This window comes from Syngnathus leptorhynchus, chromosome 6 (assembly GCF_054491065.1).
Source record: "Syngnathus leptorhynchus isolate UIUO chromosome 6, UIUO_Slep, whole genome shotgun sequence".
Classification (NCBI taxonomy): domain Eukaryota; kingdom Metazoa; phylum Chordata; class Actinopteri; order Syngnathiformes; family Syngnathidae; genus Syngnathus; species Syngnathus leptorhynchus.
In genome coordinates, this window is record NC_141200.1 from 13312418 (window position 1) to 13330645 (window position 18228).

An 18228-nucleotide genomic window follows, 5' to 3' on the forward strand; every position below is an offset into this window, starting at 1 on the left:
TATATATATATATATATATATACACACACACAACATGAAGTGTGTGAAAAGGCAAGTCAGTTATGATCAGAAGTAGTAAATCTAAAGTACATTGACAACTGATGTTAGCTTTTTCTTTTACGTCATTTGTTCGATTTTGAGTCTTCCTTTCAAGTCTCTTTATTGATTAAAACAATAATAAGAACTATGAATGACAAAAAGCTAAATAGAAAGTTAACTTTTCTTACTTTGTCTAGTGAGCTCCTAGCAGTTAGGACATCTGACCTGGCCTTTTTAATAGTCACCCCTCAGCACTGCTTCCTTCATCTGACTCCAAGCTGTCATTCGCCTGGGCCCAATGGAACTGGTAGCCTTTAGACAGCACAAGGCTTTCCAAGTCTCGGTCTTCAGCGCTCTCCATCAGCCTTTGCGCCTCAAGTTTAGACACCAGTATGTCCCTCTTCTCCACTGTCCTCATAATCTCAGATAGGATCACCTGCTCCTTCTGGAGCTCAGAGGCACTCTTCTTTGTATCTTTGGAAAAGAAAAAGTGAGAAGCTACAAACAATCAGCTCAATGACTCCTTACTGCATGTCTGTGTCGGATTTACCATCTTTATTCATCCTGCGTCGAAGGTCTTGCTGCAGTCGGGCCTGGATGTCCTCCAATTCAAGCTCCTGAGCACTGAAACGGACAGGAAGGAGTGACCTCTACTGGTCAGGTATGGAAAGCGCATCCCAGTCACACATTTCTCTACCAGATACAGTCACTTACAAGATCATGAGATCAGACTCGTATCGTGCTAGTCTGTTCTTCTCCAAAACCAGTTCGAACCAGGATTGATAAAGGTCACCATCACTTTCCTGACTGTCAGTGCCTTGGAGGAGGAGGAGGAGTAAAAAGGTCTTTTTTTTTTTTTAAGTCATTGCATAACTTTCTATTGTACTAATCAAATCGGAACCATATACTGGTATAAAAACACTGCAGCAAGATCACATTTTCTATTTGTTGCGTTATATTATTTAAGACACACTGTATAGTGGGAGCATACATGACGGGAGGAAAATTAGACGCAGGGATTTTCAGTTTGGGCAGCTATTGAGGTTTGACTTTTCTGATTTAGGCTACTGTATGTGATTGTTTTCAGCATTCTACTGCATTATTCAGTACCTGCTTCTCCTCTTATAACCTTTTCTATGGCCACTCCTCTCTCCTCCAGGTCTCTTTGTTTCTCTCCAACCTCCTCCAGTTGCCGCTGAATTGCCTAAATGAATCAAAAGCACACACAGTGTATTCAGAATCAAACTGTGGTGATTAATATTCAAAATAGCACATGAAGAGAAATATGAAGGTACAAGATGCAAGTAGTACAGGTCAAATGTACCTGAGCTCTATGCAACCTCTTTAATTGTTCTTGTTTGGCCTGCAGCGCCACCGTCTTTTCTTGCCTCTTTTGTTGTCTTTCTGAAGACACCTGTTACCAGAAGGTTTCATCAGCATTTAATAAAATGTACACAAGATTAAACAACACTAACACAGAGATGCACTCTACAGAAACTATATACAAGTGTACAAACCGTCATATTCGTCAATTCACATTCATCATCAGTTGAGCTGGGCTCCTCCAAACTCTGCTGACTGGAAGCTAGATTAAAAAAAAAAAAAGAAATATTGACAATGTTTCTAAGAGACTAAATATAAAAGTCATCTATTGTATAGCAGAATAGTATTCACAGCACGGCACTTCAATTCTACCGCAATTTATATTAGCCTTATCACAAGCCGTTTTAAATATTTATTTTTATTTGAAATTCTTCATACCATCCCACAAGAACATTAAAAAGATAAACTAAAAAAACATTGCCAAGTATCCACAGCCTTTGCAATTAATCTCAAAATTGAGTTCAGTTGAATCTGGTTTCCACTGATCATTGGAGTTCACCTCTCTGTGTATGGCAAATGATGGCAGTGTTTACCAGAGCACAATTCAAGTATAAAGTCAAAGACACTGTGTTTATAAACCTCTGGATCAGACAGATTTTGTTTTGAACCAGCAGGACTCTTCCTAGAACACCTTTCAGACAGAAATGTAAGGTGAGCACTGTGACATCTAATAATTGAAACATGAACCTTACTCTTCTCTGAATGAGCCCAGTAGGAGGGCACGTAGGACTCAAGACATGTTCAAATGAATGCTCCGCACATCCATGAAATCAATATCAACATAACATTATCCCTGCGGAGCGCTAGGTCTCTGACTACGAATGAATTTGTGACTTGTTCATTATGATGGTGACATTACAAGTTCAATAATGGCAGAATTACATCCTACAGCGTGTGCTTGCGTGTTTTGCTCAGTATAGGCATTAGACACTGTGCGACATATGGCCAGTGTAGTCGTGTAAGTGTCAACATTGTGAGTATTGGGGGGGGGGGGGGGGGGGGAATACAGCAAAGATGGTCAGAAATGACTTGCACATACAAACCATTCCTGCTCACACACAACTGTATATACAACAGAAATAGGAATAATTTCCAAGAGTGGTGTATAAAATGCATGTGCCCACTGACTTCTTGGGGAAAAAAAAAAAAAAGACATCACATTTTTGGTACTCTATTCTGAGATCCTGATAAATAAAATGATGTGTGTATGCATTCACCCATCCTGATTTCCTTTTTGCAGATGATTGTTTGGGAACAGTAACACTGGCGTCCTCGAAAAACTCTACTTTTAGATATTTAGTCATAAGTGTGTGTTCTATAAGTCTCCAAAATGCTGACTGGCCAAAACAATTAATCGGATGATGTGGGAATGTGAACAGCCCCTAAAACACAGTGAAAGTAAATACCCCATTTACTCGTCTTCAGCTCAATAGACATTTTGAATCGAGACAGATTTCTTAATGATCTCAGGTTGGCTGAATCACTATACTGACCTTTGTTTCTCAGGCTGATAAGTATCATCCTGATTTCCTTTTGGAGCTCCTGGTCCTTCCTGTCACTCTCTGATGACTCCCTCTTCCGAAGCCTCAGGGAAGAGAAGAGGGTAACTTTCCTGTAAGGCAGTGACGGAACGTCGTCATTGAAAACCCTTCCAGATTTTCTCCGCCCCTTCAAGCAAACTTGATGCTGCAGAGATGGCAGGTCCGGCCCAGCCTTGTGGTTTCTATCATTCTTCTCTTTGGATGGCTCTGTTTCAGCAGTGGGAAATTGTAACTCTCCTTCTGACATAGGCCTGCGTCTGCGTTGGCCGTCATGTCTGGGCCTCCTGGTGAAATGGAAAAATAAACCAAAACGCAGTGTGAAACATACTCATCACAGAAACACTTCATCACAAAATCAAACATTTGAAAGAGACACCTAATAGAAAGGGTTCTAGTACAATCTGTATAATATGAGCAGTACTGATGTGGGGCACATAATTGTGTCTTTACAAACATTGTGGGGGCTGTGTTGGAGGTGCTGGAAGGATTGGTCACACCAAATGTCCTCCTGAAGGCATTGGCAATAAGCTGGAATGCTGAGAGGGAGGAGGCAGTGGCAAATTGGCTTTCAGTTAGTTCTCCATGCTGGCCGGAATCAGCCTGAGGCTGATCTGCTTCTCTCTCTGCTTGGACCTGATAAAACATCAGAGGGGAATATGTAATGCAGGTCATTATGAGGTGAAATGAATTCCACTTAATTCTCATTGGACCATGGCGTTATAACAAGGAAAGCGATAGTCATGTCTCAACCTGGTGTTGCTTTGTGGTCTTGGCATCTGGAGGAAGTGAAGTTTCCTCTGAATGTGAATGAGTGTCCCAGCTCAAGAGTCTCTCTTTCTCACTGTGAGATAAGATCAAGCGTTTCTTTGGACTGGCCAAGTTGCATGTTGTGTGCTTTGGAGGCTTTACGCTCTTCTCAAATCTGTGTTCGGCTGGTGTCTTGCCTCTTGAGGTCTGAGTAAAGAACACTAGATTACTATTTAATCAAATACCCAACACGGATGGCAACATGGAGAGGAAAAGAAAGTGAGCGTACTGTTTTCTTTTCAGCCGACTCAATCTCCTCAAAGTCAGAGTCCACTTCAGGAACAGTTTCCGGTCCGTCTTTGTCCCGGGGCCGGCTTCGTTGGAAGGTTTTAACAAATGTCAAAGGGAATGCTGGGAGGGGCCGGAGGATGATGAGAAAACAATGCTTACATAGGGCATTTGCTTAATTTTAAATTAAATTAATTTGCCAATTTTCAACATACAGTACATGACGATACATTTATAAGCCAGAAAGGTTGAGCTCTAGAGAAATATACTCACTTGCTCGGATTCTTTGCTTCCAACAATTACTGTGTTTGGTCTTACAGTGACCTGCACACATTTGGGGGGGAAAACAATCAAGAAACATAAAGACAACAACCTGTACTGACTTTGGAAATCAGTCATATGGCAAATGACATTTCTGTTTGATCAATTCTACAGTAAGAAAAAAAAAAAAAATTTTAAAGGGCAGAACGGTTTGAACAAGCATTATCAGAGACAGTTTCATTGTCCTATTTGATAGAGATGAGTGCTTGAAGTAATTAATGGAAAGCTAGCTAAAGCGCAGCAATGAACATCCTTATTTCCCTGCCAAACCCAAGAGGAGTTTAAACACTAATGCAAACATCATTTGATTAGGTAAATAAAGAGCAAGTTGTATTTACAAGTCACAACATCATTACCACTTGATCTCATTCGATTAAATCCAGTTGCGGTATCAAATAAGGAACAGCTACTTTTTTTTCTATTTCAATGACAGTGAATCTGAGTAAAATATTATAACTTCACCATAGCTGAATAAAAGATTGTTCGTCATATTACATTCTCAAGGACAGATACAAACAAAAAAAGAAGAAAATCTAACACTTCTCAGACAGTAAGAATCAAAAAGGACTATTATCCTGTCAAGATGGTGTGCTTATAGTTCTTAGATCTCATTCGAATGTCCAAGCATTCATGATATTTGAATTGAGTTATAGCTCAACATACACTAAATGTAAATTAATTTATGGACTGAAAACCATCCTGACCTTCAGGCCCCTTTGCCTCTGTGACATCTTGGTCTGCAGGCTTTTCTAGGCTGGGCACAGCGAGGGTTTCCACAGCCATGAATGTTTCTCCAGGACCAGCTGTCAAACTTCTATCAGCATGCTGTGAATGCATGTTAGATGACCTGTCTGGAAATTAAAAACACTGATTAAGAATGAATTACATTTAAGTTCAAAGTACCTTTAAGGATGAACTGTAGCATGGACAGACTGTCTCAAAGAAATAGACAAGTTAAATTCCCAGTTATTGTTTGAATTGAGCTTGAGAACAAGTACACAGCCTTATAATGCAAGGAGTAAGTATAGATTCAATTTCTACAAGTCTAATGTTAGCTAAAACAATGTGTCAACGTCTGGTACTATCACATTAAGTTACGACTCAACATATCGCAACAGAGTGCTGGAATCACATTAAAGGATGTCACCATTACATACATTACCAATGACGGTTCCTCTAAATCAGTGAAAAAATAAATAAAAAATTAAGAAAAACAAAATGTAGGGAAATGGTGAGGCCAATTCCTTTATTTTCAGTTTGAGACAAAAACATTTGAGTTTGACAAATATATAAATCAAGCAAGAAAAAAATATAGATAAACTTGAATTGATTAAAATCTTGGTGTTAAAATCTGTACCTCATACACAACTTGTATAATGCACAAAAAAATGGAGTTTAAAGGGAGCTTATGGACTGGAAAAAATGAGCTTAGACAAACTTAAAGCCTGAGGAACACTTACTACTTAGTTAGAAATATTTGGTGTGCAATAACTGCATCTCTTCCAAAAATACCAATTGGACAAAAAAAAGTGATGCAATTCAACTTGAGCGATGATTTTTATGGCTTTCAAACTCAAATGTCTTCAGTCTACAGCAAAACCAAATAAATAAATAAATAAAGAATAGGTCCTCTAATTTTGGAGCAGAAAATACTTACTGTTATAGTTTGATGTTCCCATTTCAGTTGGCTACAGGTTTGTAAGAAGCAACTGATAGGACTCATATGTGAAGTATTGAGAAAATGTGAAAGAGCCTCACCACCCGAAGAAAAAGAAATAGAATGAAATATAGCCCAGGAGAAGTTGACAGGTGACATGATTCACTTCAGCTTTGCTCAGGTATCAAATTCAATTGAGTACAGATGAATAAAATGCATGTGCTTTTTAATTTCCTGTCCTTTCACAGTTCCAAATGTGTGGTACTCTGGGACAGACAAACATTATGACAAGTAGGTGATGTTAGTTAGGGCAACTAAACGCAAAAGTAGACAGAGGATTTTCTGGGCAGATGGGTGTGAATGCAATTGTTAATTGTGTAGTTAGATATGGAAATATTAAAAAATATATATTCACAAAAACTGAAAACGACTTCAATTTTGAGTCATGTGATGCAAACTAAAATATGTGATAATAACGCACAAACAATTGTTATCATTTGGATTTATTTTCAGTTATATTTACATTGCATAAATAGATTAAGAATTCTTTACAGAGATTCTGAAGAAGGAAATGAAATACAAATGTTGGTAGACTACATCAAGATCTAAATATCCAGCAACGAAGAAATTATTTTTGGATAAAGAAAGTGAACACACCTTGTTAAAGCCCTGTGTCCTTGAATATAAATAAAAACCTAGAACCTGTAAACATGCAGCTGAAAAGGAACGTAAACATGTTAAAACTTTAAAAATGTACAGTAGGATGACTCCATGGCACGCCTTAAAAACAAATCATTTGCTTTAATTACAGCAGTTTTCTGAAATACAGGTCTACCAATATCTGCTCATTATCCCTTGTAAGTCTGAATAGTGAGTACAGAAACAGTTGCCCATTATAATTGTTGATTTTTTTTGTTTTTTTAACTAAAAAATAGTGAGCGTCAGTTAAAAAAAAAATGGGCGGGTTCATTTTGTATATTCACTACATCATATCAGCATATTAAACGTTTGATGCTGTGTGCAGCAAAAAGCAGCTATTGGGCAGCTTATCTGTTGGACACATTCTAGTAGGTACATGAGAGAGATCTGGAGAGGGGTTCTGAAGGGGAGAGGTCTTCTGTAACAGAGGGAACCACACACAGTTGTGGACACGCATTACTGTCAAACTAGCCTAAGAGCTAAGAGGACGCTTGATGATGATGGTGGTTATGAGGCAGACAGATTAGTTGGTATTATGGTGTTAGTGAGAAACTGCTAAGCACAAAGGTTACGAGGCTCACACTGATATTATGACTGCCAGGAAACACATTGACTAATAAGGGATGGATATTTCCAATAAAATGTTCATCCGTGCATCACGATTCTTCTGACTGGGAAGGTAAAAAGAAATGTAGCAACTCCCAAATTGAATCATGATACACAATTGCCAATTGTCACCCTCCTTTCATTAATCAGAGGTTGTGCTGAGTTGCAAATGTTAGACTGAACAAAATGAAGTGAATGAATGAACTGAGGAAAAACATAAGAAAATAGATAAGAGAAGATTGATGGAGGCAGAACAGATTTAAATGCAGAAGAAAAGCTGATAATAAATAGATCAACTCAAACCAGAGAAATGTAACAGTCAAAATTGAAATTATGTATTTGGTCTTTTATCAAGCATAAAGTACATAAATTACATAAATATTCAGCATGAAAAATGAGCAATTTTGTTGGCCTTAGGAAAACAATAAACAATAATAATATTCATAAACCAAAGTGCTAGACTAAACTAGAAAGCAAAATAAATATCAGTTTCACAAATGTTCTCATTATATGAATTTTTATCACTGGCGTCCCAGTGTTTTGAATGCAGTGATTTGAAACCAAAGACAACAAATATAGTCAAACAAAAGAGTAAACAAAACATTGTTTTGGCATTTCCATTGCAGTCATAGTGCAGCAGGCAATATGCCGAGTCAACTGCCATGTGGAATTCTTATAGTTTGTTTAAAAGCATCCAACGCATTGTGAAAGTTAGATTCGAAGCAAGTCCCAGGTTACTTGCAAGTTGCAAATCAATGCTGCATTCACAAAATTCAGACATTTTAGACATTTCCACTCACCAGCTTCTTACACCATCCATAACTGTGCTACTTCACAGTTAGCTTAAAATGGCATCAAGTTGCATAAAACTAAATAATGGAAACTAGTTAGGTGATGTATAACTTGACTATTAAAATCAACTTGGCCTTCATAATTATTATATCCAATAGGGTACTTTGGAATGCAGGAATATATAATGCTCGAGAAACTCCACATGATTGGGAACTAAATGGAGCACACTTAGGTAAGACAGAGCCCTTGGGTATTTCTCAGCTCAGTACGCTAGCTAGCTGAGGCTCCTGACTAATCTGTCCAAGCACCTCCAGCATTACGCAGAGCAGAGAACAACCCATGCTCAGCAACTCATACAGGAACACATAATCATGTGAGTAGCTTCTCACATGGGTACTCAGAGCTGCAAAACACTCGCACACACTGCCCGAAAGATGTCCAGGAATCACACACACAGCCCGGCTGGCATGCCTCGGCCAATTCAGGCCTCGCCTAAGCAAGGAAACCAGGGTACCTGGAGGTTGTGTCTGGATGTCGCTTGTCACTGGGTTTCTCTCTTTGTCTAGCACCAACGCTGTGACGTGGCTGTGGTTGTCCTGCACAGATCAAATTACACAAGAGATTACAGATGCGGGACAATAACAATGTTAGTGTGTTCTGAACTTGTATTGTCCAAAGGTTGCTCAAGCTATCCCTCATTATTTGCACTCATAGCATGTTGACACAAATTTGAATAACTCGGAAAACTGTGATGCAGAAAAGAAAAAAAATTGTGGATGGCCCTATGAGCCATATGCATCTCGACTGGGGAGAACAGTGGTTATTAAGGAACAAATGTAGTCTAGTCTAAAAAGGATGGGTGACCTGTTCAACTGGTAAACTCATTCACTGCCACTAACAGCTATAAATGTCAAGGATTCATTTGAACAGAAATGGTAGTGATTTAATTAATACTTTTGAAGTTTTGCCTCAGGGTCCAGCCTAAAATAAGACTTTATATTGCGTTTGTATTGTAAGTATGCAATGATTGATTTTGAAACAAAACATTATCGTATAGACCACGTAACTAATTTAGTTGATTTTAAAGTGACCTTGTATTGTATACCACGTTGAATTGACATTTTAAGGAACATTTGTGAGTAAATTGCCAAAAACGTTGGACATCTGTTTACAAATGCCTTAGATAATCGGTGTGCTTTCACAGAGTATTGCAGGAATGAGTGAAAGTGTTATTGAGAGGCTGAAATTCAGAGTAGTCTGCCTATTTGAAAAGAATGTGAAAAATACAAGTAACTGATTAGGAAAATTGTTTATGAATTAGATTATCGATTAGTTGATAAATAAATAAATAAATAAATAAATAAATAAATCTGTTTCAATTCCAGCCATGGTCTGAAACATCATTATGTACAAGGTGTGTCGGGAATGTTCCAGGACTGATGTCACAAAAGATATATTTCAAATAAGAATGGACTAAATGCTTGGAGACTGCTTTTCTTCTCTGCCACAATCATGCTCTTGTGGAAGAATTCTCCCAGGATCAATTCTTTCAGGATCCTCCACAGCTCAGTCATCAAGGATAATGACCACTTTAAGCTTGGGAAAGAAGAGGTAAGGGGAACCACACACACACACAACCAGGTAAGGTGAGGAGGGAGGTTGCTCCAGAAAAGCCATGTTCCTATCAGCCAGGAAATGTTGGAAACTCGGGGCATTGTTAGTTGAAGTTTGAGTTGTCCTGCCACAATGCTTGCCTCTTCTTGGATACTGACCAAGACGAATGGCGCAGGATTGCTTTGTAGACATAATGTTTGACCATTTAGCTCGTAAGATTTTGAAATATAGCTTTTGTGACATCAGACCATACTATGGTTATATTTACCTTTCTTTTCCTGAAGTGTGTACTGGACTGGTATTGGCTATAATGCATCTTACAGTAGAATTTTGCTGGAAGAATAAAAACATTACAAATTCAAAGTATTTCCCAACACAGGCAATATTTTCAAGAAAGATGGTACATTTTCACAGTGACTCAAGCATACCCTCATTCGAGTTGAAGGTGTGTCCGCCCAGTCGAAGTGTGCAGTTACAGACGTCACAGCGGAAACACTCTCGGTGGAAGAAGTAGCCTTCAGCACTCAGTCTCTCCATGACATACACACGCTTCAAGCAGAAATGGCAGATGTCGCTGCCACCGAGTCCAGACTGGAATTCCTTACGTCCCACACACTGAGAAAACGATAAGACATGGGTAACGTTAACATTACTTTAACCCTATACGAATATTACACAAGGAACATTTGCAGTATGAATAAACTTTCCACCAGTGGATTAAATACAAGAATATATTCCTATATGCATGAACGCTGGAAAAAGAAAAAAAAAAAAAGTAGAATAACAGCCATGTTTAATTCCGGGATTTTTTTTTACATAAAGCAAAGTTTCCACCAAAACTCAATGTGTAAAATAATAATGATTGTTTATTAGAATGAACCCAGAGAACACGGTCGATCACTCCACAACAAAGCAAGCATTTGAGTTGCACACTGAAATGCAAAATATGTGAAATTAATGGCAATAGTTGAAAAATTTCTTAGGAAGGAAGGAAGGAAGGAAGGAAGGAAGGAAGGAAGGAAGGAAGGAAAGAAGGAAATAAAAAAAGAAAGGATGGAAGCAAGAAAAGAGGGAGGTAAGAAAGGAGGGAGGGAAGAAAGGAAGGAAGCAAAAAGGCAAGAAGGGAGAACACCTCAAAGGCTTCAATCCCAGCAGGCAACCTCCAAATTTCTAACTGCATGTACTATACAACATATTGTCCTGGCACAATAGGATATCCACTCCAAAAACTGTACCAAAATGGTCGGCCTTTCCAAAGATAATAACACCTCGCTTTGATTGACACTGCCATAATCATTTCACAATTGTTTATTATTGTGATTGTACTTCTCCGTGATGCATGAAAGTTGTTTATTATTTGATCCTCTCAAGCTGCTAAATTGCAGTACACTGCTATATCTCTGCAAACTCCAACTCTGGTACATCGTTTGAGCTCTGAGGGATTGCAGGCGATGAGTTGTGGAGTTGTAATCAAATAAATCATTGTTAGGCCCAGAGCACTACTGGGTGCCGTTTTAAACATTTTGTTTGAACATAATACTGTCCTGTACATAATGTTGCACCAGAATGTCATTCACTGTGCACGTGACCAGTAACTATATCACAAAACTGAATTGGAATCTTGCACGAAATACGATTGATTTGACAGGATGATGAGTCAGGATGTGACACGATGTCAGGCGCACTAAGCGAGCATGAAGCTGCTGAAACTACTCTAATTTTAGAGTGAGTTTTGTTTTTAATCGCGAATTTAAAAGTTATTTGCCATTGCATGCAGAATGTAGAACTTCTGAATATCTTTTGCGTTTTGCAACAAAACTGCAGAGAAGCCCCAATAACTTGATTGTAAGATTTCTCACTGCAATCTCAAAACACACATCTTACCATAGCAGCACTGGGCCTGTGATCTGTCTCATAGAGGATGGCTAGCATTTGAGCTTTAGCATCTATGGCTGATGACACCTTTCCAACTGTGCGCTAACATTGACATCAACAGAAATGAAAGGACAACAGAGGGAAGCAGAAGATTGACAAAAGAAAGTCAGGAAAAAGAACAGATAACCCTTCCCCTTAACAAACCTGGTTTTAAGCTGTTTTTAACTGGGTTTTAACTGGTACCTCTTTACTGTAGCTCGGAGCTCCAGTTGGACAACTCTCAGAACGAATGACAGATTTTCGAACGATTCCTTTATGGTCTTTGAGAACAGAACTTCCATTGCACTAAGACATACAGCAAAGGGAAGAGCAACCTATGAAAACAGTGTCTTCGTGCTGATTCCTAGTAAATAACGCGTGTATGTATTTAAAGCATGCACAAGGTTGCTTCATGCCACGCATGCTGCTGCTAAAACGTCGGGCTATTGTCACAAATTTGTTACCTTTGCATTTATAAGATTTTTGTGGCTCTCCGATGTCTCATTCGAAGTTTTATGGGTTTGCTGTGTTTCGAGGCGGCCCTGAGGCCTGTATTGTGTCCCTGTATCTTTGTTTAACAGGGAAACAACTGGACTTGAAGAGAAGTTGTTTTCAGGGAGTGATGTGGCATCCTGGCTTGCCTTAGAACCAGATATTTCAGTGGGGACTTTGCTGTTACTAGACAAGGAATCCGCATGACTAGTTTGCTGTGAACTTTCAGAGTCCACGTGAAACGTGGGAAAGGGAGATTCTTTCTTGTGCTTGTGGTGAAGAGGGTTAAAGAAACCAGCCTGGGCAGTGGGGTCAGGGACAGGGTGGATTTTTGTGCTTATAGATGGAGGAATAGGCAGGACAGAGGTAGATAGTTCAACCTAGGGAAGAGTCAAAAGTTAAAGAATGAAGTAGAATAAGGAAAACAAGAACTCAACATACTATTACTAGCGTCGGGCAAAATCCTCATACCTCCAAAACCATAGACCCCAAAAAAGGGCATGTTTGTTCAAACATTAACATAACATAGCCAAAGACAGCAAGCCATTTAACACTTTGGATGGATCAATAAGTTGTTTAAAAAACACACTTGACTGATATATTGCATAGATTTGGGGGAGGGGAGAAAAAAAAAAAAAAAAAAGAAATCACCAAATTGTAACAGGAGGTTTCTGCCTGACGCCCAAAATATACAAACTCAATGATGAGCAGAACCTGTGCTTGAGGAAGAGAGGGAAAATGAGCAGGAGTAGGTTTGTTGGAGCCAGTAAACAAGGACGAAAGGAGGACAGCTCTTTCCTTTATAGTCTTTTGTGCAAACTGTCTAGCAGACAGCCTCTCAGCTGGATTCTGCAGGGTGGACCAACAAGAGGCAGCAGTAAACGAGATCAGGGATATACAGCTAAGGCGATACTACAGCTTATAATGAACACTAAAAAGCAAAGAACAATTAACGGCATCTAATTATTGAATGAAGCTTTATTCTTTCCTTAAATGCCAATATTGTACACCCATCTGTTCACCTGTTGCATTTCCTCCTCTGACCTTGGTGAGGAAAGATCAGTGTCCGACAGAGCAGAGGCAGAATAATGGCTGGCTTTAGCTACAGGAGAGGTGCGTTCAGGGCTCGGTGAGTGCAATTGGCTACTGGCGTGTGAGGGTGAAGGAGAGCGACTGCCGCGTTTTGAGTAAGGATCAGGATTCTCCAGTAAGCGGAGGTAGATGGAAGGCTGAGGAGATGGAGACAAAGATACATGGAACCACAGGAAATAGGTAGCGAGTGATTACAAACTACATCTGTGGTAAGAGTAGCAAGTTGCAAACTACTGAGCCATAAATGACACAAGATACAATGGGTGGAGCATACCTGCCATTTGCGGCGCAGAGAAAGAGGAGGAGGAGGAGGAGGGGGGGGAGTATCCTTAGGCTTCGCAAAGCGGGGATTTTCACCCTCCTCCTCCTCTTCCTCATTTGAGAGAGGAAGTGGGGTGGAGGAAGGTGACAGAGATGAAGAAAAGGGCAGGCTAGGTAGGTCATCCTCGGTCTGATTATAGAAGGAATGGGAAAAGCAAATATTAAATAAAAGAGAAATCAAAGTGGTGTCTGGTTGTTCACAATCTCTAAATCTGCACCTTGCTGTGAAGTGAGTTAAGTTTGCTGCTGCCATTTAACACTCAAACCTATAATTTTGCTCGCAAATGAAAGGAAAAAAAATTGGCCCGGTGATTGGCTCACTCATTTCCTGAAAATTTTAAAAAGTCTACTTATAAGTAAAGGTATTACACCATACCCCCAACCAATTCAAATGTATCTTGTTTTTAGGTAGAATTTCACTTTGTAGGGTGCTTTAATTTTAATTCTCTATTTCCACTTATTTTGCAGCAATGGACGCAGAAAGAAGACAAGCCCATTCACCCAAGGGTTAAAAAATGGCTCAAATGTTGATGCATGGACTACTTATTGATATCCGACCTTGCCATGCAATTTTTCTGCCGCGTTCTCCTCAAATTTGGCCAGCAGTTGGGTTGCCATGGATCGGACCTTGTTCTCCCGCAGATTCCCATCCTCACCTGCTGAGGGCGCACTGTGACAGGATAACTGATCCAATGGACCCAAGGAATATGAAGCAAGATCATGTGAAGAATAGTCATAAACTTCATCAAATGATCAAAATGTAAGAGTAACTATATTTCACTTTTTTTAAATATGATGATATAATCTGCCTACCTTTGTGAGGTAGCCGTTACCCTTACGTCGCCTTTTATTAATTGAATCGTCGTCCATTTTTTTGTCATCCTGCGAGAGCAAGCACAAGATTCCTTTATAATTAAAAAAAACAAAAAAAACCTAAACATGATAATTTTCCTTGCAATATACACCCTGCAGACATCCAATAATCCATCCAACTAGTTGCATGCCCATTCTTTACCACTGTGTTGGCTTGAGAGAATATTTTTGTGTGTGTCAAAAGAGCAATGATGGTTTTCTGACGAGGTGGCAAGTGATATAAAGACTTTCCATTGGTTAATTCAACAAGTTGGTTCATTCGAAAGAGTGTTATACAACCTTTGGTATCCTCTTCCTGGGTTGGCTTTGTCCTGTTTGTCTTTCAATATTTTCATTCCTTTCTTTTGCTCCTGGAAAGTAGAAGCACATTAGGTTAAAAAAAAAAAGTAGGTAATACTTGAGCCATAAAGGTATGGGATAAAACAAAACATTCTCAAAAGTCACACACACACACACACACACGCACGCACGCACGCACGCACGCACGCACGCACGCACGCACGCACGCACGGTTGCACACAGATTCACAGCAGACACACATGAACGTGTTTGATAATTGAAAAGTGACAATTCCCAGAGAGACGTGATACCAAAACTATGAGTGACATTCAAGTTCTGCAGGGGAATGTTATGAATAGAGAATTAAGGGAACAGCTATTGACAAAATAGAGATCAGTCCCACAATTGTTTTGATACCTTGTTTCTCATTTAATCATAAAAGATATACTCAGAACCTGCAATAATATTTTTAGTCACACAGCACTATTATTGTGAGCACTACTGTAAATCAATTGTCTCTTATGCTCTCCGCTTATTATGAAATTGGCTAAAACCAAAAATGTTATTTTTGGCAACTGCCTCACTCATTTTGTTTACTTCAACTGTCTCAAATTTAACAAAGCAAACTTTTATATTAGCGAGACCACCACTAACAACAAATGACATTAGGACCGAAAATAACATTAAAAACACAATTTATCTAATGCTAAGTATCACCACCTCTAAAAAATACTTTCGCAATAGAAACCTAAATAAATAATTGGGTATTAACTGTGATAAAGTTAAGAAACAAAAAACAAACAAAATGTTTTTTAACCTTGACCTTTTTTGTTTCCAGGCAAGTTCCTGAAGGCTTCATAAAACTTGGACAAGTATAAAACCATTAGCAGCTTGTCTGGTTCAGCCCCCGCAACCATCTCCTTTCCCGTCGTCATTGGCTGAATCCCGAGGTGGTGCTCAGCCAAATCAAAGGCCAATTGATTGTTTGCGGCCACATCATCCTCATGAAGGGAGTCATAGTCGCTGAAACGGAAAGACATGTTCATTATCAATGCTCAAATTCATATGCTAGCGAGTTCTGCCTTTGAAGATCACAAGTTAGCAGTGTAACTATCATGACAGTCACACGGCTGGCTGTCCATGGGTGAAAAACAAGCAATTGTGAAACTGAGCAAAGATGGGAAGTCAATTATAAATATTAATTTTCAATACATCGTGGACTGTTTGCAATCCAATGGCAAAGTGCATTCAGTTTCATGAACAGGTATTTTGCCCACCTTTATTTAAATAATTTTCTGTATTTATCAAAATTCAATGTTTCTAATCATCAGGCTAATCTCAGTATCTCACAAAGGCAAACTAAGCCAAATTATTATTTTATAATTAAACTGTAAAAAGAAATACAAACCCATTGAGCGCCCCCACTAAAACCAAATGTTAAGTTTGAGGCAAAAAGAGAGGAATTGTAGTTGCATTAGTTTGGGAGGAATACAGAGAGTGCATTCTCACATGAGCTCAGGCCTCTGCCTATGAATGAGTGCACAAAGAGCAAGGCCACTCCTCCAGGAGGATGTCAGGTTGGTGATGTCGACCCCTCTATAGCCATTAGTCTGTCTCTGACACCATGTCAGCAGCCTGTTGGGGCACACCTCAGATTCTGTAAATGAAAAAACATTATTCACGTTACTGAACTTAGAACATCGAGGCTTGAAATAAAATGGTTTTGACGCACACCGTTTGCCAGTTTTCGTCATCGGTCCTTGTCGCCACCCACCCCTTGTATGCGGAGGCATTTTAGGAGCACTGATGGGTCTGGCGCCAATGACAACGGCAACAAGCACCAATGGCGACAGCAACGAGCAGCAATGGAGCGTTGTGTTTATTGGGCTTTAAACGTATATGATATACGTACTTGTATGCTCCGATGAATACATGGGGCCAGAATCACATCTGACAGGGACACTACCCAAAAAGGCTTACATTTCAGACAGTGTCAAAACCTCCACAATGAAATGTGAATTAAAAATGCTGTAGTTTCTGTAAGTGTTTGTCACATACAGTGAAAGGTTCGGGGCTACTGTGTTCCTTCTAACGATGGAGCTCTGCTATTCGTAACTCGGCGTATCCTTCTGCAAATTCGTTAGCCTCCCACAACCTGCTTTAGCACATTATTCATTATTGCTAAAACACCCTATTTGTGTATCATCTTCAAATAGAGGGGGGGGGGGGGCAGAGATGTGGCTAGAGAGGCAGCTTTATGATAAGCTAAAGCTAAGTATGAAATATTCATGCATCATCTTCAAAAAGACTAAATCTGTTTTAAACAAATTGTGAGCAAATGTTATTTTAGTTGGTTTGGGGGGGTTGCGGTTTGGAGGTTCTTGGGAGTTCTGAGACACCTGTAGTTTCAAATTTCTGGTTGCTTGAGTACAAAGCAGTTTCACCACTAAAACCATCCTTCATATGGCTTTACACAAATGAACCAATTTGCTTCCCGAATGGCAAACAAATAATTGAACTGAACAATACTTTTTACAGAATATACGTAATGCTTCCGTTAATTTCAGAAGCCTTCGGACTATGCTGAGTTTTCATCATCCCTAAGATGTTTACCCGCTTATTGTCATAAAATCTTAATTGGGCTCAGCTAAAAGAATAATAACCAAACTTGTCTGAAATCTTAGATCTCAAAAACCTCCTCAGACTCAAACTTAAAACTCAAACGTTTACCTTAATTAGACGCTACATGCATAACATGGAACTGATTGTAAAGTAATGTCAAAGTTCAGAGCTTTTCAGTACTAAAGGTTTCGCAACAAACTTACATGATGGGTCTTGTGCCTTGGACTAGTGAGAAAAGATCATATTAACACAACGAGGTAGAGGACTCTACGTGCTCGCTCTTCCAATGTACTAATCATGAACGCTGGTGATCCAATTATCATAGTAAATTTTCTTATGTAAAAATCTATGTTGATCAAAAGCAGCAATACATTCACGAGTATAGTTATGAGCCTCACCTCTGGAAAGGTAGACAGGTCTACCTATGGGACCTTCAAAGTGAGAAGAGTCACGTTTGCCATCATTAAACAGGTGCCGCACCTTAGAGGTAGAAAATGAAGTGATGCTTTTTTTGTAAAGCAATGACACATAACACAATGCATTTTTATCCATGAGCAAGCAGTAACACTGAGTATCTCCATTCAAAATTGCAACTGCGCTCCTTTATGTAATAATGGTTATGGATTCATTTTGAATAAGTGTTAGACTTACCTGGTGGGGGCGAACATTACTGGAGTTAAGGTTGGGATAGCGGGTTACAGGATCAATGGTATATTGATCAAAGTTTTTACTGATGTTCTCTGGTGTGGTCTGGGGAAGTAGCCGGTAGATGCTCTCCCTAAAGAATGATACAACAAACAACTGAGGAACAATTTGTATTTATCACACTGCATTATCATTATTTATCCTTGCATAACATTCAAAAAGGGAGGCTGTATTTTGTTTGCTAAATGCTAACAATCCTTCTGGAATGTTCTATTTTGCATTCGTTGTTTTGATGGTGTAGAC

At 39.2% G+C, this 18228-nt stretch overlaps 1 protein-coding gene across 7 annotated transcripts in view; it reads right to left on the minus strand.

The window, feature by feature from the left end:
* LOC147056067 (F-actin-monooxygenase mical2b-like) overlaps positions 1–18228 on the minus strand; it is a 39799-nt gene continuing 21571 nt past the window's right edge. The window contains exons 10-36 of one of the 7 annotated variants that reach the window (XM_085914011.1): positions 17932–18058; positions 17679–17760; positions 16168–16315; positions 15476–15681; positions 14659–14729; positions 14320–14388; positions 14065–14190; positions 13460–13636; positions 13116–13322; positions 12808–12942; positions 12066–12473; positions 11806–11907; positions 10116–10302; positions 9956–10020; positions 8588–8669; positions 5024–5170; positions 4272–4322; positions 4000–4121; positions 3714–3917; positions 3418–3596; positions 2916–3247; positions 1557–1624; positions 1364–1453; positions 1150–1243; positions 754–856; positions 590–663; positions 1–513 (exon numbers count right to left, since the gene is read on the minus strand). In XM_085914011.1, the coding sequence (XP_085770137.1) occupies positions 281–513; positions 590–663; positions 754–856; positions 1150–1243; positions 1364–1453; positions 1557–1624; positions 2916–3247; positions 3418–3596; positions 3714–3917; positions 4000–4121; positions 4272–4322; positions 5024–5170; positions 8588–8669; positions 9956–10020; positions 10116–10302; positions 11806–11907; positions 12066–12473; positions 12808–12942; positions 13116–13322; positions 13460–13636; positions 14065–14190; positions 14320–14388; positions 14659–14729; positions 15476–15681; positions 16168–16315; positions 17679–17760; positions 17932–18058 (3889 nt within the window). In that variant the 3' untranslated portion in view covers positions 1–280. The remainder of the gene's footprint in view (positions 514–589; positions 664–753; positions 857–1149; positions 1244–1363; positions 1454–1556; positions 1625–2915; positions 3248–3417; positions 3597–3713; positions 3918–3999; positions 4122–4271; positions 4323–5023; positions 5171–8587; positions 8670–9955; positions 10021–10115; positions 10303–11805; positions 11908–12065; positions 12474–12807; positions 12943–13115; positions 13323–13459; positions 13637–14064; positions 14191–14319; positions 14389–14658; positions 14730–15475; positions 15682–16167; positions 16316–17678; positions 17761–17931; positions 18059–18228) is intronic. The other 6 variants (XM_085914012.1, XM_085914013.1, XM_085914014.1 and 3 more) reach the window with 6 other exon arrangements.